This window comes from Pseudoliparis swirei, chromosome 9, assembly GCF_029220125.1.
Source record: "Pseudoliparis swirei isolate HS2019 ecotype Mariana Trench chromosome 9, NWPU_hadal_v1, whole genome shotgun sequence".
Lineage (NCBI taxonomy): Eukaryota > Metazoa > Chordata > Actinopteri > Perciformes > Liparidae > Pseudoliparis > Pseudoliparis swirei.
Window position 1 is genome coordinate 943332 of NC_079396.1, and position 23237 is coordinate 966568.

A 23237-nucleotide genomic window follows, 5' to 3' on the forward strand; every position below is an offset into this window, starting at 1 on the left:
CTGGGGTCTCCAGAACATGATGGACCCTCAGGACCGGAGCGCTCTGGACCCTCAGGCCCCTCAGGCCCCTCATGCACTCACATGGCGGGCTGCTCCTTGTCCGTGTAGCAGAACAGCAGCGGGCTGAGGCTCCGGGCCAACTCGTGCTCCTCGAACTGGCCGGCGGCGTCCGCTTTGCCGTTGTCCTGACGGAAGATGAGCGGCAGGCCTGCGGGAGGAAACGCAGCTTTAGAAAGAAGACGAGTTTGGGGGTTTCCCGCCCCGTCAGACGTGGACGTTACCCGTCTTGTTGATGAGCCAGTAGGGCGCCGAGATCAGGATCTTCAGGGCGCCCTGAGCTCTCAGGACGATGCGGATGGTGAGGCACAGCAGGTGTTTGTTGGTGTCGTACAGCCTCATGCGCACCACGTAGTTCTGCGTGCCGGGTGGAATCAGCAGCTCCTTGCACACAGGGAAGCTCTCCAGCAGAACCCCTAGAGGACACAGCAGGACCGTGAGGAGGGAGACCAGAGGAGTCGGTCCAGCCCGGCGGAACGCGTCCTCACCGAGCTCCATGTTCTGCGAGGTGTCGGCGGCGTGCAGCACGGCCTCCTTCCCCGGCTTCAGGGCGCCTTTGATGGACGTTCCCTTGATGTAGTAGTGGAGGTCGCAGGGCAGCAGGTTGGCCAGCACCACGGTGGGCAGCAGGTACACCGTGTGGCCCGGCTGCCGGTAGATCTGCTTGGTGCTGCCCGACACCGCCTTGGCCGGCTGCTGGTCCGGGTAGTTCTCCTTCTTGATGACCACACAGAACCTGTGAGAGACGGAGAGATGATGGAGGATGAGAGACGGCCCTGGTCCCGCCTCATTGGCCGCCTCTTTGGCCCGCCTCCTTCGTCTGGATCGTGGTCCATGTCTACGACTCATTATTCATAATCTCAGTCATATTCATTGAACGTGTTGTAACTCTGTTCAAGTTCGAAGAGGAGAACCAGATTGAGGAAGAACCCAGAACTAGATGTGCGTCTGACCTGAAGTTGCACTTGAGGCTGTCGTCGAAGTCGGCCGACTGACACTCCCTCTTGCTGCTGCTGATGTCTCCGGGCCGCTCCACGCTGGTCCAGTGGATGGGAACCTTGCAGAAGAACAGGCCCAGGCCTTTGGGCCGAGCCTGCAGCCTCCAGGACGTCAGGTGGAGCGGGACCGCCAAGGCCTGGCCCGGAAGGATGGGCGGCAGCACCACCGGTTCTGTCACCAGAGACACGTCGTCAGAACGGGTTCGGGTTCTCTGCGTACCGGCGGAGGCGTGTCTTACTGTCGGGGGCAGACGGGCTGTCCAGCCGGACCTCCATCGGCACGTCCAGCCGGTTCTTGACCATGAGGGCCGAGCGCACCGTGATGACCTTCCTGGCACTGCCCTCCATCGTGATGGAGAACACCACCCTGACCGGGGGCAGGGCCGAGAACTGAGGGCCGAGAACGTCATGAGAACCCTGGACAACATTCACTGATCTCACTGTGAACTTCATGGAGTGAAGAAGCTCGTGTTTCTATGGCATCAAACAAGCTCACACAGGACCGCCCTCCAGCAGGAGGTCCAGCAGCACTAAGGACCTCCCGGACCGGACTACGCTCAGTTGAGAAGAGAACCAGACTCACGTAGACGTGCGGGTGGATGATGTTGGTTCTGCTGATGGGGCTGCCGACCTGTGGAGAGGAGAGCGCTGTGGTGAGGAGCTTCCTCCACAGGAGCGGTGCTGTGCAGCGTTCTGGACTCACGGTGTTGGACGAGTTGTTCCTGTCCGGCGCCGCGTAGCGGAAGAACACGCCCACTTTGTCCACGGACACCGGCTTCACCGGCTCCCAGCCGCACACACGCACCAGCAGCTGGTGCAGCTTCAGCTCGTGAGTGTGTCTGCAGAGGAGCAGAGGAACATGGGTCCATCAGAACATGGGTCCATCAGAACATGGGTCCTTTAGAAAGTAATCACACCAGGAGGAACTAAGCATCAGTTCCATGAACATGTTCATGTTTGTGTGGTTCTGTACCGGTTCCATGTTCACATTCCTGTGGTTCTGTACCGGTTCCATGTTCACATTCCTGTGGTTCTGTACCGGTTCCATGAACATGTTCATGTTCTTGTGGTTCTGTACCGGTGTCGGAGTTTCTCTCGGGCCTCGAACTCGAAGGGGATCTCCTCCCCGGGCAGCACCTCCCTCCACGGGCTGACGTTGTGGGTGTCGTCGGTCCCCTGGCCGTGGACATCTGAGAGGGAGTCTGCACTGCTGCTGTGGGACAGTGCCACCCTGTGGGCGACATGCACACATGCATCCCAGCTTCATACCAGAGTAGAGGACGCGGTCACAGCTTTGTCCTCATGCTCATGTTCTACACATGGAAGCAGCTGCTGTCAGACATGAGTTACATGAGGACTACAGGAAGACGACAACGAGACACACAGAGACAAAGAGGGACTCAGGACCACGAGGGGCAGGGGGGACCTCAAAGAGACACAAAACACACACGAAAAGACACAAAACAGAAGAAAAAACAACTACAAAAAGACACAAAACAACTACAAAAAGACACAACACAGCTGCAAAGAGACACTCAGGATGACTAGGGGCAGGGTGAAAAGACCTCAAACGGACACAAAACAAGGTGATAACTACGCGTGTGTGTCGGAGGTGTGGGGCTGCAGCCCCCTACCTGGTGGGGGTGGTGGTGAGCGTGGCGAAGCACAGGGTGCAGCCCGTGTGGTTCCTCAGGGCGTAGGGCACAAAGGGCTGCCTCCTCTTGGACCGCTTCACGTCGGCTGAGGACACACAACACAGAACCCTGAGAGACGCTGGAGCTCCAGGACCTGCAGGTCTGCTGTGGAGCTGCTGCTGGACTCACCTGGGCCAAAGCTGGGGGGGTCCACTGAGGACCCCATCCAGGGCAGGGGGGGCGGAGTCTGGGGGGTGAGCTCCTCCTCCTTACAGTAGTCCGCTATCCAGGCGCTCTTAGTGGTGTTGTAGGACATGGAGGACTGGAGGAGAAGGAGGAGGACTAGAGGACATGAGGAGGACATGAAGAGGTCTAGAGGAGGACATGAGGAGGACTAGAGGACATGAGGAGGACATGAGGAGGACTACAGGAGGACATGAGGAGGACTAGAGGACATGAGGAGGACATGAGGAGGACTACAGGAGGACATGAGGAGGACTAGAGGAGGACTAGAGGAGGACTAGAGGAGGACATGAGGAGGACTAGAGGAGGACATGAGGAGGACTAGAGGAGGACATGAGGAGGACTAGAGAGAGGAGGACATGAAGAGGTCCAGAGGAGGACATGAGGAGGACTAGAGGAGGACATGATGAGGACTAGAGGAGGGAGGAGAGGAGGAGGACATGAGGAGGAGAGGAGGACATGGAGGACTAGAGGACATGAGGAGGACTAGAGGAGGAGAGGAGGACATGAGGAGGACTAGAGGACATGAGGAGGACTAGAGGACATGAGGAGGACTAGAGGAGGACATGAGGAGGAGTAGAGGAGGACATGAGGAGGACTAGAGGACATGAGGAGAGGACTAGAGGACATGGAGGAGGACTAGAGAGGACATGAGGAGGACTAGAGGAGGAGGAGAGGAGGAGAGGAGGACATGAGAGGAGAGGAGGAGTAGAGGAGGACATGAGGAGGACTAGAGGACATGATGAGGACTAGAGGACATGAGGAGGAGTAGAGGAGGACATGGAGGACTAGAGGACATGAGGAGGACTAGAGGACTAGAGGACTAGAGGAGGACATGATGAGGACTAGAGGACATGAGGGACTAGAGGAGGACAGGAGGAGGACAGGAGGAGGACTAGAGGAGGACATGAAGAGGACTAGAGGGGAGGACATGAGGAGGACTAGAGGACATGAAGAGGACAAGAGGAGGACATGAGGAGGACATGAAGAGGACATGAGGAGGACTAGAGGACATGAAGAGGACATGAGGAGGACTAGAGGACATGAGGAGGACTAGAGGACATGAGGAGGACTAGAGGACATGAGGAGGACTAGAGGACATGAGGAGGACTAGAGGACATGAGGAGGACTAGAGGACATGAGGAGGACTAGAGGACATGAAGAGGACTAGAGGACATGAGGAGGACATGAGGAGGACTAGAGGACATGAAGAGGACTAGAGGACATGAGGAGGACTAGAGGAGGACATGAGGAGGACTAGAGGACATGAAGAGGACTAGAGGAGGACATGAGGAGGACTAGAGGACATGAAGAGGACATGAGGAGGACTAGAGGACATGAGGAGGACTAGAGGATGAAGAGGACTAGAGGAGGACTAGAGGAGGACCTGAGGAGGACTAGAGGACATGAAGAGGACTAGAGGAGGACAAGGAGGAGGACTAGAGGACATGAAGAGGACTAGAGGACTAAAGGAGGACATGAAGAGGACTAGAGAGGACTAGAGGACATGAGATGAGGACTAGAGGACATGAAGAGGACTAGAGGAGGACTAAAGGAGGACATGAAGAGGACTAGAGGAGGACATGAGGAGGACTAGAGGACATGAAGAGGACTAGAGGACATGAAGAGGACTAGAGGACATGAGGAGGACATGAAGAGGACAGGGACTAAGGACTAGAGGACATGAAGAGGACTAGAGGAGGACATGAGGAGGACTAGAGGAGGACATGAGGAGGACTAGAGGACATGAAGAGGACATGAGGAGGACTAGAGGACATGAAGAGGACTAGAGGACATGAAGAGGACATGAGGAGGACTAGAGGACATGAAGAGGACTAGAGGACATGAAGAGGACTAGATGAGGACATGAGGACATGAGGAGGACATGAGGAGGACTAGAGGACATGAAGAGGACATGAAGAGGACTAGAGGACATGAGGAGGACTAGAGGACATGAAGAGGACTAGAGGAGGACATGAGGAGGACTAGAGGACATGAGGAGGACATGAGGAGGACATGAAGAGGACTAGAGGACATGAGGAGGACATGAGGAGGACTAGAGGACATGAGGAGGACTAGAGGACATGAAGAGGACTAGAGGAGGACATGAGGACTAGAGGACATGAGGAGGACTAGAGGACATGAGGAGGACTAGAGGAGGACATGATGAGGACTAGAGGACATGAGGACATGAGGAGGACTAGAGGACATGAAGAGGACTAGAGGAGGACATGAGGAGGACTAGAGGACATGAAGAGGACTAGAGGACATGAGGACTAGAGGACATGAAGAGGACTAGAGGAGGACATGAGGACTAGAGGACATGAGGAGGACATGAGGAGGACTAGAGGACATGAGGAGGACTAGAGGACATGAGGAGGACTAGAGGACATGAGGAGGACTAGAGGACATGAGGAGGACATGAAGAGGACTAGAGGACATGAAGAGGACTAGAGGAGGACATGAGGAGGACTAGAGGACATGAAGAGGACTAGAGGGCATGAAGAGGACTAGAGGAGGACTAGAGGACATGAAGAGGACTAGAGGACATGAGGAGGACTAGAGGAGGACATGAGGAGGACTAGAGGACATGAGGAGGACTAGAGGACATGAAGAGGACTAGAGGAGGACATGAGGAGGACTAGAGGACTAGAGGACATGAAGAGGACTAGAGGAGGACATGAGGAGGACTAGAGGACATGAGGAGGACTAGAGGACATGAAGAGGACTAGAGGACATGGAGGACTAGAGGAGGACATGAGGAGGACTAGAGGACATGAGGAGGACATGAAGAGGACTAGAGGAGGACATGAGGAGGACTAGAGGACATGAAGAGGACTAGAGGAGGACATGAGGAGGACTAGAGGAGGACTAGAGGAGGACATGAGGAGGACTAGAGGACATGAAGAGGACTAGAGGAGGACATGAGGACTAGAGGACATGAGGAGGACATGAAGAGGACTAGAGGACATGGAGGACTAGAGGAGGACATGAGGAGGACTAGAGAGGAGGACATGAGGAGGACTAGAGGACATGAAGAGGACTAGATGAGGACATGAGGAGGACATGAAGAGGACTAGAGGACATGAGGACACGAGGAGGACATGAGGAGGACTAGAGGACATGAAGAGGACTAGATGAGGAGGACTAGAGGAGGACATGAGGAGGACTAGAGGACATGAAGAGGACTAGAGGACATGAGGAGGACTAGAGGACATGAGGAGGACTAGAGGAGGACATGATGAGGACTAGAGGACATGAGGAGGACTAGAGGACATGAGGAGGACTAGAGGACATGAGGACATGAAGAGGACTAGAGGAGGACATGAAGAGGACTAGAGGAGGACATGAGGAGGACTAGAGGACATGAGGAGGACTAGAGGACATGAAGAGGACTAGAGGACATGAAGAGGACTAGAGGAGGACATGAGGAAGAGGACTAGAGGACTAGAGGACATGAGGAGGACTAGAGGACATGAAGAGGACTAGAGGAGGACTAAAGGAGGACATGAAGAGGACTAGAGGACATGAAGAGGACTAGAGGAGGACATGAGGAGGACTAGAGGAGGACATGAGGAGGACTAGAGGACATGAGGAGGACATGAGGAGGACATGAAGAGGACTAGAGGACATGAGGACACGAGGAGGACATGAGGACATGAGGAGGACTAGAGGACATGAAGAGGACTAGAGGAGGACATGAGGAGGACTAGAGGAGGACATGAGGAGGACTAGAGGAGGACATGAGGAGGACTAGAGGACATGAGGACTAGAGGACATGAGGAGGACTAGAGGACATGAGGAGGACTAGAGGACATGAAGAGGACTAGAAGAGGACATGAGGAGGACTAGAGGACATGAAGAGGACTAGAGGAGGACATGAGGAGGACTAGAGGACATGAAGAGGACTAGAGGAGGACATGAGGACATGAGGAGGACATGAAGAGGACTAGAGGACATGAGGACACGAGGAGGACATGAGGAGGACTAGAGGAGGACATGAGGAGGACATGAAGAGGACTAGAGGAGGACATGAGGAGGACTAGAGGACATGAAGAGGACTAGAGGACAAGGAGGACTAGAGGACATGAGGAGGACTAGAGGAGGACATGAGGAGGACTAGAGGACATGAAGAGGACTAGAGGACATGAAGAGGACTAGAGGACATGAAGAGGACTAGAGGAGGACATGAGGAGGACTAGAGGACATGAAGAGGACTAGAGGAGGACATGAAGAGGACTAGAGGAGGACATGAGGAGGACTAGAGGACATGAGGAGGACTAGAGGACATGAAGAGGACTAGAGGAGGACATGAGGAGGACTAGAGGAGGACATGAGGAGGACTAGAGGAGGACATGAGGAGGACTAGAGGACATGAAGAGGACTAGAGGAGGACATGAGGAGGACTAGAGGACATGAAGAGGACTAGAGGACATGAGGAGGACTAGAGGACATGAAGAGGACTAGAGGAGGACATGAAGAGGACTAGAGGACATGAGGAGGACTAGAGGACATGAGGAGGACTAGAGGACATGAAGAGGACTAGAGGAGGACATGAGGAGGACTAGAGGACATGAGGACTAGAGGACATGAAGAGGACTAGATGAGGACATGAGGACATGAGGAGGACTAGAGGACATGAAGAGGACATGAGGAGGACTAGAGGACATGAAGAGGACTAGAGGACATGAGGACCAGGAGGACTAGAGGACTAGAGGAGGAAGAGGACTAGAGGAGGACATGAGGAGGACTAGAGGAGGACATGAGGAGGACTAGAGGACATGAAGAGGACTAGAGGACTAGAGGACATGAGGAGGACTAGAGGACATGAAGAGGACTAGAGGAGGACATGAGGAGGACTAGAGGACATGAAGAGGACTAGAGGACATGAGGAGGACTAGAGGACATGAAGAGGACATGAGGAGGACTAGAGGACATGAAGAGGACATGAGGAGGACATGAAGAGGACTAGAGGACATGAAGAGGACTAGAGGAGGACATGAGGAGGACATGAGGAGGACTAGAGGATGAGAGGACATGAAGAGGACTAGAGGACATGAGGAGGACTAGAGGACATGAGGAGGACTAGAGGAGGACATGAAGAGGACTAGAGGAGGACATGAGGACATGAGGAGGACTAGAGGACATGAGGACTAGAGGACATGAAGAGGACTAGAGGAGGACATGAGGAGGACTAGAGGACATGAAGAGGACTAGAGGAGGACATGAGGAGGACTAGAGGACATGAGGACATGAAGAGGACTAGAGGAGGACATGAGGAGGACTAGAGGAGGACATGAGGAGGACTAGAGGAGGACATGAGGAGGACTAGAGGACATGAGGAGGACTAGAGGAGGACATGAGGAGGACTAGAGGACATGAAGAGGACTAGAGGAGGACATGAGGAGGACTAAAGGACATGAGGACTAGAGGAGGACATGAGGAGGACTAGAGGACATGAGGAGGAGTAGAGGAGGACATGAGGAGGACTAGAGGACATGAGGAGGACTAAAGGAGGACATGAGGACTAGAGGACATGAAGAGGACTAGAGGAGGACATGAAGAGGACTAGAGGAGGACATGAGGAGGATTAGAGGACATGAAGAGGACTAGAGGACATGAAGAGGACAAGAGGAGGACTAAAGGAGGACATGAGGAGGACTAGAGGACATGAAGAGGACTAGAGGAGGACATGAGGAGGACTAGAGGACATGAGGAGGACTAGAGGACATGAAGAGGACTAGAGGAGGACATGAAGAGGACATGAGGAGGACATGAAGAGGACTAGAGGAGGACATGAGGAGGACATGAAGAGGACATGAAGAGGACTAGAGGAGGACATGAGGAGGACATGAAGAGGACTAGAGGACATGAAGAGGACTAGAGGAGGACCTGAGGAGGACTAGAGGACATGAAGAGGACTAGAGGAGGACATGAGGAGGACTAGATTAGGACATGAAGAGGACTAGAGGAGGACCTGAGGAGGACTAGAGGACATGAAGAGGACTAGAGGAGGACCTGAGGAGGACATGAGGAGGACATGAGGAGGACTAGAGAAGGTCTAGAGGAGGTCTAGAGGAGGTCCAGAGGAGGTCTAGAGGAGGACTAGAGGAGGTCTAGAGGAGGTCCAGAGGAGGACTAGAGGAGGTCCAGAGGAGGACTAGAGGAGGTCTAGAGGAGGACTAGAGGAGGGCCAGAAGAGGACTAGAGGAGGTCCAGAGGACGACTAGAGGAGGTCCAGAGGACGACTAGAGGAGGTCTAGAGGAGGTCCAAAGGAGGTCTAGAGGAGGACTAGAGGAGATCTAGAGGAGGACTAGAGGAGATCTAGAGGAGGTCCAGAGGAGGTCCAAAGGAGGTCCAGAGGAGGTCTAGAGGAGGACTAGAGGAGGACTAGAGGAGGTCTAGAGGAGGACTAGAGGAGGTCCAGAAGAGGAATAGAGGAGGTCCAGAGGAGGTCTAGAGGAGGTCCAAAGGAGGTCTAGAGGAGATCTAGAGGAGGTCCAGAGGAGGTCTAGAGGAGGACTAGAGGAGGACTAGAGGAGGTCCAAAGGAAGTCCAAAGGAGGTCTAGAGGAGATCTAGAGGAGGACTAGAGGAGGTCCAGAGGAGGTCTAGAGGAGGTCCAGAGGAGGACTAGAGGAGATCTAGAGGAGGACTAGAGGTCCAGAGGAGGACTAGAGGAGGTCCAGAGGAGGTCTAGAGGAGGACATCTAGAGGAGGACTAGAGGAGGTCCAGAGGAGGTCTAGAGGAGATCTAGAGGAGGACTAGAGGAGGACTAGAGGAGATCTAGAGGAGGACTAGAGGAGGTCCAGAGGAGGTCTAGAGGAGGTCTAGAGGAGGACTAGAGGAGATCTAGAGGAGGACTAGAGGAGGTCCAGAGGAGGACTAGAGGTCCAGAGGAGGACTAGAGGAGGTCTAGAGGAGGACTAGAGGAGGACTAGAGGAGGTCCAGAGGAGCCTCTACTCACCCAGCAGGACTGACGTGATGTTCAGGTCCAGTCTCTGTTTGGCTCGGATCCCCATCTTCAAACGAGGAGGATGGAGACGGCCGGCAGCTTGTTGCTGCCAGGAGAGAGAGCAGGACCAGGGCTCGATGAAGGGCTCCCAGCCTGGGGGGGGGGGGGGGAGAGAGAGAGGAGAGAGAGAGACCTTGTGATTATCACCATGCAGCTGTAAACTGAGACCTTGAACCAGGACCAGAGCTCCGTACCCGACAGCTCTCGGTTGTAGAAGTCTCCTGACAGGGTGAAGCTGGCCTTCCCCTCCTGAGTGGACCCGATGCGCTGCAGCACGCACAGCCCTGAGGAACACAGGTGCATGCTGGTCAACCTCAACTTCCTGTACGGCGATTCATCCAAGAAACCATCTGGCTTTTGTTTTCTGTGAGGCGCTGGAGTAGTAGTAGTCTAGGTTCCCTGGATAAGGGTTCCCTTACATAATGGTTCCCTGGATAATGGTTCCTTGGATAATGGTTCCCTGGATAATGGTTCCTTGGATAATGGTTCCCTGGATAATGGTTCACTGGATAATGGTTCCTTGGATAATGGTTCCCTGGATAATGGTTCCTTGGATAATGGTTCCCTGGATAATGGTTCCTTGGATAATGGTTCCCTGGATAATGGTTCCTTGGATAAGGGTTCCCTGGATAATGGTTCCCTGGATAATGGTTCCCTAGATACTGGTTCCCTGGATAATGGTTCCCTGGATAATGGTTCCTTGGATAAGGGTTCCCTGGATAATGGTTCCCTGGATAAGGGTTCCCTGGATAAGGGTTCCCTGGATAATGGTTCCCTGGATAATGGTTCCCTAGATACTGGTTCCCTGGATAATGGTTCCCTGGATAATGGTTCCTTGGATAAGGGTTCCCTGGATAATGGTTCCCTGGATAATGGTTCCCTGGATAATGGTTCTTTGCATGAGACTTACTGGAGAAGGTGAGCTCCGCCAGTGGGATGTCACAGTCCAGACAGTCGTCGATGAAGCAGATGCAGACGCTCTCGGCCTTCACCTCCACCCCAGACAGAGGAGCCGAGTGGCTGCTGGAGCCGGACTCTGTCCTGGTCCTGGACCTGGCGTGGGCCGCCATGTTCTCAGCGTTCTCCTGCAGCCACGTGGCGGCCTGGTCCAGCTGGCCTGGGGGTCCACAGGGTCTGTCTTTATATGACCTTCATTCAATGATGGAGACGAGACCACGAGGACAGAGACCACTCACCTTTACAGTGGAGCAGGGCCCTCCTGCAGTCCTCCTTCCTGAAGCCCAGGTCCTGTAACCGGCCCAGCTGGCCCTCTGAGGAGGAAACACACATTCATGAATAATAACAGCAATAAGTAGAGGAATAATGTTCGAAGACCTTTCTAAGACCTTTCTACGAACATTTCTATGACCCTTTCGAGGAATCTTTCTAAGAACCTTAAAGATTTCTAAGACTCCTTCTAAGAACCTTTCTACGAACATTTCTAAGAACCTTTCTAAGACCCTTTCTACGAACATTTCAAAGACCTTTCTACGAACATTTCTAAGAACCTTTCTAAGACCCTTTCTACGAACATTTCAAAGGCCTTTCTACGAACATTTCTAAGAACCTTTGAAGACCCTTTCTAAGACCCTTTCTAAGACCTTTCTACGAACATTTCTAAGAACCTTTCTAAGACCTTTCTAAGACCCTTTGAAGACCCTTTGAAGACCCTTTATAAGACCGTTCTAAGCTTGGTCAAGAGAGACACCCCAAAAAAGAACTGGTTGAACGTTGCCTGGTGCTCATTCAAACAATTCCCGCTGGATCGCTTCACCAAATCAACGTCTCTCTGCTCAACATATCTATATATAACAGAATGCCCTTTTGGCACAATTGTATGAATGATAACAATTCAAGATGTCTCCCGACTACAAAATAATGATGTACTTTGGCCACTGAGGACAATTGAGACAAAAGAAAACCGTTTCAACTTGATCCCTGGACTTGACGAACCTATGAGGGCCTGGGTCTTCTGCCTGAAGCTGTCTTTGGCTGCAGGGGGTTCAGTGCTGGGTGCAGTACCGGGGTCACAGCCAGAGGGCAGCGTGGAGCTGGAGTTGGAGGTGGGGATGGACATAGCGATGGCCAAGAAGAGCTGGATGTCGTTGTAGGACAGACGGATGTCCATAGTAGGAAACTGGATCTGCCAATCAGGATCACATGCACCATTAAAAAGGGGAAAGACACCCGTCAGCAAGTCTCCAGCGGCTCTACCATCACAGTGAGGCCTGATGACATCAGTGAGGCCTGATGACACAACCTGTTGTCGCCCTGAATACTGGACCCATCTCTAAGGTTGTAGTTCTTCACTGAGACAACATGGGGAACCAGATCCAGGTTGAACCCCTGACCCTCCTGGCGGAGCTCCTGACCTCCAGCAGCGGGGGGATGTCCTCCACGTTGAAGGCGTCCAGCAGCCCGGAGCTGCTCTGGTAGGTGGGGCTCCCACACAGCTCCACCTGGATGTTCACGGGGTCGATGATGGACAGCGCCGTCTCCTGCTCGCTGCCCAGCCGGCACGAGAACACCTGAGACACAAGTGTGGATGTGGTTGGAGGTTCATACACATGGTGACCGGTGGAAGGTTTAAATTTTAAAAAATTAAAAAGCAAAACTAGTAGTCTCAGTAATAATGAGGTCACCTCCATCCCTGCCAGGCTGCCGGAGAAGGGTCTGTCCAGGAGGCGGGGCTTATAGGTGAGCACCATGGTACCTTTCAGGATGATGGCGTGAGTATCCAGACAAGACGAGTCCTCCACCACCACGAACTCTGTGCCTAAAGACACACACAGGAGCTCATAATACAACAACAACAACAACCTGTTCTGGGCCAGCATACGTTACATAGAGAGAGATCAATGACATTTTCATGTTTAATAAAAGCGCTTAAAATGAAAAACACGGCACACTTATTAAAATGTGAGTGTGCCTGCTGACCTGAGGGACATATCCAGCTCATGCTCACACGCTTTAACATTGAAATAACTCTTTATCTTTCTACCTCTGGTCACTGTGTCCTTATTAAAGAATCTTAGATGAATCAGGAGGTTCAGGGTCTCCTCTTCAGCCTCTGACCTGTGACGTTGATCTTGACCTCCAGGCAGCGGTCCTGGGTGACCGGCACCGTGGACCTCTTGGTGACCACGCCGCTCTTGACCGTCTTTGGCATGACGGCCCCGACGGCGCCGCCGGTCCCGGTGCCGGTTCCTGCGTCGGCGCCGGTGTTGACGGGCCGGCGCTCACGAGGCTCGGCGGCGCCGGCGGACGCCGGAGGAGAAGTCGTCCGCAGGAAGTCTCGCACCAGCTGAATCCAGTCGAAGATGAGGAAGACTCTCAGGTTGTTGAGGACCACGGTGAAGCAGGAGGAGTCGCGCGTGGACCTGTGAGGAGGAGCAGCACCATGAGACCAGCGCCTCCTGAACAGGAACCGTGACTCAGAGGTCACGAGGTCCCATGTCCTTTGTTTACTCCTCCTTGTGTTCGTGAACCTCTGAAGTCTCAGCGGTTCTCCAGGAGAACCTCAGAGGAAAGAACCTCCAGGCTCTGCTCAGCGGTTCTCCAGGAGAACCTCAGAGGACAGAACCTCCAGGCTCTGCTCAGCGGTTCTCCAGGAGAACAACGTTCACACCACAACACGGCTTCAGAGAACTTTGTGTGACTTTCTAAAATAAGACAACGTCACTTTGTTAGAACAATGTAAATAAAGTTAAACATGGTCAAATAAGCCCAGTGGCAAATACATATCTTATTATATCAACCGGTTTTACACTGGATATGTTTTAGAGATCAGAACAAGTTCAACCTGTGAGAAACTAAAACTAAACGAGTTTAAATATTCAGCAATAAAGAGTTTTACACTAAATACATTTGAAAGAAAATAACCTGGGATAAAGTAAACCAGGGCAGACATGTGGGTCTAGATGTAATAGTATTAGGAAGGACGTGAGGGAGGAAGGAAGGAAAGGGAGGACAGACGGAAGGAGGGAAGGAAGGGAGGAAGAGAAGGACGGATGGAAGAAAGAAAAGGAAAGGAAAGAAGGACAGACAGAAGGAAGAACGACAAGTTAGGAAAGGAAGGAAGAAAGGAAAGAAGGGAAGGGAAAGGAAAGGAAAGAAGGAAAGGAAAGAAAAGAAGGAAGGAAGGAACCACTGGTCTAAGGGGATACTCCTCTGGACTGGAGAAGGAAGGAAGCTCTCCCTGTAGCTGTACCTGTAGTGCAGCTCCACCTGTAGCTGTACCTGTAGTGCAGCTCCAGCTGCAGCGAGGCCCGGTTGCTGCCGGTCTTGGAGGGCTGCAGGATGCAGCTGAAGACGTTGCTCCTGGGCCCGGCGGCTCTCCTGGAGGCGGGCTCGGCGCTCCGGGTGTCGTAGGCCAGCAGCGAGTGGGACACCAGGTTGATGGCCCTGGAGCCGTTGGACAGGCTCTCGAAGAGCAGCTTGGACTTCATGAAGTCAAACCTGAGCAGAAGCACACGCAGCATGTCAGAGGGAGGACTGCCAGAGTCTGGCCACGCAGAGAGGAGACCTGAGGCCTGAATACATGCGTCTTCCAACTACATGTGTGACTGTCCAGCTGAGGCTGTGGGGTCACGTGTGATGCTTGTTGTTGTTGTTGTTAAATATTGTTATTAATGAAGAAACCCACCTTGCTAAAGAGCGCTGCGGCTCTGAGGGGGAGGGGCTGTCCAGGAGCTCCAGACTGACGTCCATCATGTCCACCAGGAAGGACAAGCTGGTGAAGACGTCTCCACTGAGCACCGTCTGGAGGACATCCATGAAGCGAGACATCAAGGGGACAAGAAGGAGGAGACATCAAGGGGACAAGAAGGAGGAGACATCAAGGGGACAAGAAGGAGGAAACATCAAGGGGACATGAAGGAGGAGACATCAAGGGGACAAGAAGGAGGAGACATCAAGGGGACATGAAGGAGGAGACATCAAGGGGACATAAAGGAGGAGACATCAAGGGGACAAGAAGGAGGAGACAAGGGGACATGAAGGAGGAGACATCAAGGGGACATGAAGGAGGAGACATCAAGGGGACAAGAAGGAGGAGACATCAAGGGGACAAGAAGGAGGAGACATCAAGGGGACATGAAGGAGGAGACATCAAGGGGACAAGAAGGAGGAGACATCAAGGGGACAAGAAGGAGGAGACATCAAGGGGACATGAAGGAGGAGACATCAAGGGGACAAGAAGGAGGAGACATCAAGCGGACAAGAAGGAGGAAACATCAAGGGGACATAAAGGAGGAGACATCAAGGGGACAAGAAGGAGGAGACATCAAGGGGACATAAAGGAGGAGACATCAAGGGGACAAGAAGGAGGAGACATCAAGGGGACAAGAAGGAGGAGACAAGGGGACATGAAGGAGGAGACATCAAGGGGACATGAAGGAGGAGACATCAAGGGGACAAGAAGGAGGAGACATCAAGGGGACATGAAGGAGGAGACATCAAGGGGACATGAAGGAGGAGACATCAAGGGGACATGAAGGAGGAGACATCAAGGGGACAAGAAGGAGGAGACATCAAGGGGACAAGAAGGAGGAGACATCAAGGGGACATGAAGGAGGAGACATCAAGGGGACAAGAAGGAGGAAACATCAAGGGGACATGAAGGAGGAGACATCAAGGAGGAGACATCAAGGGGACAAGAAGGAGGAGACATCAAGGGGACAAGAAGGAGGAGACATCAAGGGGACATGAAGGAGGAGACATCAAGGGGACAAGAAGGAGGAGACATCAAGGGGACATGAAGGAGGAGACATCAAGGGGACAAGAAGGAGGAGACATCAAGGGGACAAGAAGGAGGAGACATCAAGGGGACATGAAGGAGGAGACATCAAGGGGACATAAAGGAGGAGACATCAAGGGGACAAGAAGGAGGAGACATCAAGGGGACAAGAAGGAGAGGACAAGAAGGAGGAGACATCAAGGGGACAAGAAGGAGGAGACATCAAGGGGACAAGAAGGAGGAGACATCAAGGGGACAAGAAGGAGGAGACATCAAGGGGACAAGAAGGAGGAGACATCAAGGGGACATGAAGGAGGAGACATCAAGGGGACAAGAAGGAGGAGACATCAAGGGGACATGAAGGAGGAGACATCAAGGGTACATAAAGGAGGAGACATCAAGGGGACAAGAAGGAGGAGACATCAAGGGGACATAAAGGAGGAGACATCAAGGGGACAAGAAGGAGGAGACATCAAGGGGACAAGAAGGAGGAGACATCAAGGGGACAAGAAGGAGGAGACATCAAGGGGACATGAAGGAGGGGACAAGAAGGAGGAGACATCAAGGGGACAAGAAGGAGGAGACATCAAGGGGACAAGAAGGAGGAGACATCAAGGGGACATGGAGGAGGAGACATCAAGGGGACATGGAGGAGGAGACATCAAGGGGACATGAAGGAGGAGACATCAAGGAGACAAGAAGGAGGAGACATCAAGGGGACAATAAGGAGGAGACATCAAGGGGACATGAAGGAGGAGACATCAAGGGGACATAAAGGAGGAGACATCAAGGGGACAAGAAGGAGGAGACATCAAGGGGACAAGGAGACATCAAGGGGACAAGGAGACATCAAGGGGACATGAAGGAGGAGACATCAAGGGGACAAGAAGGAGGAGACATCAAGGGGACATGAAGGAGGAGACATCAAGGGGACATAAAGGAGGAGACATCAAGGGGACATGAAGGAGGAGACATCAATGGGACAAGAAGGAGGAGACATCAAGGGGACATGAAGGAGGAGACATCAAGGGGACAAGAAGGAGGAGACATCAAGGGGACAAGAAGGAGGAGACATCAAGGGGACATGAAGGAGGAGACATCAAGGGGACAAGAAGGAGGAGACATCAAGGGGACAGGAAGGGGACATAAAGGGCACATGAAGGGGACATGAAAGGGACATGAAGGGGACATAAAGGACACAAAGGGGACATGAAGGGGACATAAAGGACACAAAGGGGACATGAAGGGCACATGAAGGCTTCGTAAAGAGAAGAGTGTCCCTCACGTAGGTGCTGGGGTCCTGCAGGTTGTAGGGTCTCAGGAAGTCCTCCACAGGCTCCCCCAGGTTGTTCTCCAGCAGACCTCGGATCAGCTGGTAGTGCTCCAGGTCCAGAGAGCAGTGCACCGACGACAGGCTGCCGTGGATGGACATGTCGGGCACCGCGTGGCTCAGCTCCCTGAAGACCCCCAGAACCCAAACTCAATGCCTGCTGCAGCCCTCAGGCAGAGGTGTGTGTGTATATATATATATATTCAATTCAGTTTATTTGATATATAATACATATATATATATATTTTTTTAAAATAATAATATATATATATACACATATATATATGGGTTTATATAAACATGTATATATACACATACACATATATTATATTTATATATTATCATAAGATAAATATATATATAAATCTATTATTATATTTATATATTATTATAATATATATATTAGTGCTGTGAAAAATAACGCGTTAACTCAGTTAATTCAATTACAGGTTTAACTAGTTTTTTTTAAATTAACGCATTTAACGCATGCGCAGAATGAGCTTCCAACTGCCTGTTGTTGGTCGCCGGACGAAAAAAAAGTCACTTGCAAAATGAGCTTCCAATCCACCACTTCAATCTGAACTCTGTCCGCTCTCATGCAGACGGTCTGTTCATCGGTAACGATCCTTCCGCAGGTTCACCTCCGGAAACCTTGTTACGACTTTTACTTCCTGTAGATCAGGGTCTCAACACGCCGATCGCGACCTGCCAGTCGATCGCGCGTAGTGTCGGTAGATCGCATGACATTAAAGAGATTGGCCCGCCCTGACATGTTCTCTAGAGCACGCCTTGTTCTTTATTAAACTAAACGTCTGTTGTTGATCGATTCCACAGCAGCATGTCATTTCTGTCTCTTCGCGTTGCGTTAACACTTATCGATCTCCGTCCCGCGCGCCACAGAGCTCCGTGCGCGCGCATCGGGACCGAGCAAAACAAAAGTCACTTGTCAATCTGTCCACCTGTCGGTGTCCGTGTCCGGTGAGGTTTCAGCTTTGCAGCGTGTCCCGCCGTCCCTTTCATCACGGCCCAGTTCATGAAGAAAACCCACACAGTCAGTTTGCCTCAGCAGCTGCTAGAGGAAGACTAGAGGCCTTTAGATTGTATCATGGTGGAGTTAATGGTTGACAAACAAGAGAAACATGCTCTGTTTAACCTCCTGTTACCTTTACATTTACTAACATATTTTACCCTCGGGGTCAATTTGACCCCAGCAATTAAAACCTCCAGAAAATTATTAGAATTAATATTGCTTCCCAAGTTTAAGTGTGAGGTACTTTATGTTTGTTTGTTGACTACCTAAATAGCCCTTTAAATAAATAAAAAAGTTGATATTTCTTATGTTTGACACAGTGAAAAACAGCCTGGGGTCAAATTGACCCCAAAGAACACCGACATTTAAACATTGAATGGGGTCAAATTGACCCGAAAGGTAACAGCAGGGTTAAACATTCTGTTTAGGATGAAGATGTATTAATGTTCCATATGGAAGAAAATCACAAATAACTGCTGAGTTGCAGCACCATTGTATAGAAGAATGTATAAATGTATATATCCGTCTTTTGTCATAAATCTCTATGTTCTCACAAAATATACCGAGAATATCGGTAATATGTGATTAATCATGATTAATCCACAGAAGCCTGTGATTAACCCGATTAAAATGTTTACTCGTTTCACAGCCCTAATATATATATAAATATATACATAAATATAGAAAAATATAAATATATAAGCGTAGGTATAAACATATCAATATAAACGTAGGTATAAACATAAATATATAAGCGTAGGTATAAATATGTAAATATAAACGTAGGTATAAACATATATATATATATATATATAAACATAAGTATAAACAGACCCGGTGCAGAACCACAGGTCAACTCGACTCCATTGTAAAAAGGACTAAACCCAAAGCAGGCCTACTTAAAGCTCTATTAAATGAGTATCGTTATTACTTGTCCAGGTTGCGCTCCACCTTCAGCTGGAGGCGGCAGCAGTCCTTCAGCAGGTTGTCTCCGGTGCGGCGCACAGAGTAGGAAGGGAAGACCAGGTCCGAGGCCTCCGGAGGCCCGGCGCCGGGCTGAGAGGGCAGCCACTCCGCAGCGAAGATGTCCACCTCCTGCAGGTCCAGAGCGATGCAGTCCAGCAGGCACACGTGCTCCTCTGACGGGGACACGCGGTTCAAGAGCTTCACGGGGGGAGATCCACCATACGGCACGTCTTCAAACCAACTCACCTGAACCGGGAGCGTCTTCCCCCCCGGTGGCCCGCCATGCGTCGGGGACCGGGGGCCTGCCGAGGTTGAAGCCTGTGGAGAAGGTGGAGGTCTTCGCCTTCTCCTGCTCACTTCTCCTCTCCGCTGCCTTCTGGACGCGCTCCTTCATCAGGAGCGAGAGGAGGAACATGGAATCCAGTTAGCAACGTGGACGTTACACCTTCAGTCTTTACAAGGGGCAGAAGAACCCACATACATGTCTGTTGTGTGTGTTGTTGTCTGTTTGACTTGTCGGTGGCACATGAGATTAATAAAGTGTTCTAGTTTTATAGTCCGTGACTTCAGGTCCGTGCATCAGAAGCTGTGTGGAGGACGTGTGGTAGTGAGGTGCATTGTGGGTCTTTTGTTGAGACATTGTAATAAAACCTTGTATCCAGGGTTGTTGGACAGTCGGTGCTCAACACGCCATGCAACACGCTGCAGGAGGCTCAGCCCATCCCATAATAACCCACCGCAGCAACAACATGCAAACCAGAGGCCTGGTCCACGAAGAGGGACAACAGAGACCTGGACCCGGAGCCGCAAGAGCCCCGAACCCAGAGCCTGCTTCGTGGTCCAGGCCTCGGACGAGAATGTTTAGTTAAAGTTCTAAAGGGGCTTCATCAAGCCTGACTTCTAGGAGCCTGACTTCTTGGAGCCTGACTTCTAGGAGCCTGACTTCTAGGAGCCTGACTTCTAGGAGCCTGACTTCTTGGAGCCTGACTTCTAGGAGCCTGACTTGGAGCCTGACTTGAGCCTGACTTCTTGGAGCCTGACTTAGGAGCCTGACTCTTGGAGCCTGACTTAGAGCCTGACTTGAGCCTGACTTAGGAGCCTGACTTCTTGGAGCCTGACTTCTTGGAGCCTGACTTCTTGGAGCCTGACTTCTAGGAGCCTGACTTCTTGGAGCCTGACTTCTTGGAGCCTGACTTCTTGGAGCCTGACTTCTAGGAGCCTGACTTCTAGGAGCCTGACTTCTAGGAGCCTGACTTCTTGGAGCCTGACTTCTAGGAGCCTGACTTCTAGGAGCCTGACTTCTAGGAGCCTGACTCTTGGAGCCTGACTTGGAGCCTGACTTCTTGGAGCCTGACTTCAGGAGCCTGACTTAGGAGCCTGACTCTAGGAGCCTGACTTTGGAGCCTGACTTAGGAGCCTGACTTGAGCCTGACTTCTAGGAGCCTGACTCTAGGAGCCTGACTTCTTGGAGCCTGGCTTCAGGAGCCTGACTTGGAGCCTGACTTAGGAGCCTGACTTCTTGGAGCCTGACTCTGGAGCCTGACTCTAGGAGCCTGACTCTAGGAGCCTGACTTGGAGCCTGACTCTGAGCCTGACTCTTGGAGCCTGACTTGGAGCCTGACTTGAGCCTGACTTGAGCCTGACTTTAGGAGCCTGGCTTCTAGGAGCCTGACTTGAGCCTGACTTAGAGCCTGACTTCTAGGAGCCTGACTTCTAGGAGCCTGACTTCTTGGAGCCTGACTTCTAGGAGCCTGACTTCTAGGAGCCTGACTTCTTGGAGCCTGACTTCTAGGAGCCTGGCTTCTAGGAGCCTGACTTCTTGGAGCCTGGCTTATAGGAGCCTGGCTTATAGGAGCCTGGCTTCTTGGAGCCTGACTTCTAGGAGCCTGACTTCTTGGAGCCTGGCTTCTAGGAGCCTGGCTTCTAGGAGCCTGGCTTATTCAAGCCTGGCTTATTCATGGTGGCTTCTAGGAGCCTGGCTTATTCAAGCCTGGCTTATTCATGGTGGCTTCTTGGAGCCGAGGTCTCGGGCTTAAACCAGACTTACTCAGTGAGCTGGTCATGACCTCTAGACGATATATCATTTCCCCTCTATGAGCATCACTAGAAACATTTTGAAATGATCAGGATTTTGGAAAAGAACTCGTTAAGTCTGACTTATGCAGTCGGAGGATAAGATTGATATAGAAAAAAATTGAAAAGAAATCTCTGACATTGAGTTCTCTCTCCGCTTGTCGGATTTAATTGAGGATAATCACGATTAATCAATATTATTAATGTTTTTATTAATGTGCATCATGAAATAGAGTGCGGTCATCCTGAGTCTCGGCACACCGTGCGTTGGCCTCGCAGCAGGCCTCGTGCTGGCGGCCGCCGGACTCACCAGAGACGGGAAGAAGGCGTGCGCCATGGTGAGTTTCTCTACCTGGTCCCGGAGGGAGACGGTCCCGGGGGCCCCGGCCAGCAGGAAGCGGTTCTGGACCCGCAGCTGGCCCAGGTTGGCCACGATGACCCGCGGGGAGCTAGAGCTCTCTGGGACCAGGATCACAGGGGCGCCGGCCTCGATGTCCAGCAGGACCCGGGAGGCCCGCTGGGGGTGGTCACGCACCTGGGGGGGGGGGGGGGGCGGAGCTTTAAGACATCCAGCTGAGAGTCCGATGGACCCGTCTAGTCTCTGAACCACCATCACATGGACCCGTCTAGTCTCTGAACCACCATCACATGGTCCCACTAGAGTCTGATGGACCCGTCTAGTCTCTGAACCACCATCACATGGACCCGTCTAGTCTCTGAACCACCATCACATGGTCCCACTAGAGTCTGATGGACCCGTCTAGTCTCTGAACCACCATCACATGGTCCCACTAGAGTCTGATGGACCCGTCTAGTCTCTGAACCACCATCACATGGTCCCACTAGAGTCTGATGGACCCGTCTAGTCTCTGAACCACCATCACATGGACCCGTCTAGTCTCTGAACCACCATCACATGGACCCACTAGAGTCTGATGGACCCGCCTAGTCTCTGAACCACCATCACATGGACCCGTCTAGTCTCTGAACCACCATCACATGGACCCGTCTAGTCTCTGAACCACCATCACATGGTCCCACTAGAGTCTGATGGACCCGTCTAGTCTCTGAACCACCATCACATGGACCCGTCTAGTCTCTGAACCACCATCACATGGTCCCACTAGAGTCTGATGGACCCGTCTAGTCTCTGAACCACCATCACATGGACCCGTCTAGTCTCTGAACCACCATCACATGGTCCCACTAGAGTCTGATGGACCCGTCTAGTCTCTGAACCACCATCACATGGTCCCACTAGAGTCTGATGGACCCGTCTAGTCTCTGAACCACCATCACATGGTCCCGTTTAGTCTCTGAACCACCATCACATGGTCCCACTAGAGTCTGATGGACCCGTCTAGTCTCTGAACCACCATCACATGGACCCGTCTAGTCTCTGAACCACCATCACATGGTCCCACTAGAGTCTGATGGACCCGTCTAGTCTCTGAACCACCATCACATGGTCCCACTAGAGTCTGATGGACCCGTCTAGTCTCTGAACCACCATCACATGGTCCCACTAGAGTCTGATGGACCCGTCTAGTCTCTGAACCACCATCACATGGTCCCACTAGAGTCTGATGGACCCGCTCAGTCTCTGAACCACCATCACATGGTCCCACTAGAGTCTGATGGACCCGTCTAGTCTCTGAACCACCATCACATGGTCCCACTAGAGTCTGATGGACCCGTCTAGTCTCTGAACCACCATCACATGGTCCCACTAGAGTCTGATGGACCCGCCTAGTCTCTGAACCACCATCACATGGACCCGCCTAGTCTCTGCACCACCATCACAAGGTCCTACTAGAGTCTGATGGACCCGTCTAGTCTCTGAACCACCATCACATGGACCCGCCTAGTCTCTGCACCACCATCACAAGGTCCTACTAGAGTCTGATGGACCCGTCTAGTCTCTGAACCACCATCACATGGACCTGCCTAGTCTCTGCATCACCATCACAAGGTCCCACTAGAGTCTGATGGACCCGCCTAGTCTCTGCACCACCATCACATGGTCCCACTAGAGTCTGATGGACCCGTCTAGTCTCTGAACCACCATCACATGGACCCGCCTAGTCTCTGCACCACCATCACAAGGTCCTACTAGAGTCTGATGGACCCGTCTAGTCTCTGAACCACCATC

The 23237-nt window shown here is 52.1% G+C and overlaps 1 protein-coding gene across 1 annotated transcript in view; it reads right to left on the bottom strand.

The window, feature by feature from the left end:
• vps13d (vacuolar protein sorting 13 homolog D) overlaps positions 1 to 23237 on the bottom strand; it is a 69652-nt gene that overhangs the window by 24985 nt on the left and 21430 nt on the right. Inside the window, exons 12-35 of the mRNA XM_056423420.1 lie at positions 21438 to 21620; positions 19259 to 19400; positions 18978 to 19185; positions 16972 to 17143; positions 14595 to 14710; positions 14189 to 14407; positions 13025 to 13329; positions 12592 to 12725; positions 12322 to 12477; positions 11903 to 12092; positions 11146 to 11220; positions 10860 to 11066; positions 10144 to 10233; positions 9897 to 10042; positions 2879 to 2999; positions 2690 to 2795; positions 2134 to 2286; positions 1759 to 1894; positions 1639 to 1686; positions 1295 to 1445; positions 1011 to 1227; positions 546 to 793; positions 282 to 473; positions 82 to 208 (exon numbers count right to left, since the gene is read on the bottom strand). Of these exons, the coding sequence (XP_056279395.1) occupies positions 82 to 208; positions 282 to 473; positions 546 to 793; positions 1011 to 1227; positions 1295 to 1445; positions 1639 to 1686; positions 1759 to 1894; positions 2134 to 2286; positions 2690 to 2795; positions 2879 to 2999; positions 9897 to 10042; positions 10144 to 10233; positions 10860 to 11066; positions 11146 to 11220; positions 11903 to 12092; positions 12322 to 12477; positions 12592 to 12725; positions 13025 to 13329; positions 14189 to 14407; positions 14595 to 14710; positions 16972 to 17143; positions 18978 to 19185; positions 19259 to 19400; positions 21438 to 21620 (3842 nt within the window). The remainder of the gene's footprint in view (positions 1 to 81; positions 209 to 281; positions 474 to 545; positions 794 to 1010; positions 1228 to 1294; positions 1446 to 1638; positions 1687 to 1758; positions 1895 to 2133; positions 2287 to 2689; positions 2796 to 2878; positions 3000 to 9896; positions 10043 to 10143; positions 10234 to 10859; positions 11067 to 11145; positions 11221 to 11902; positions 12093 to 12321; positions 12478 to 12591; positions 12726 to 13024; positions 13330 to 14188; positions 14408 to 14594; positions 14711 to 16971; positions 17144 to 18977; positions 19186 to 19258; positions 19401 to 21437; positions 21621 to 23237) is intronic.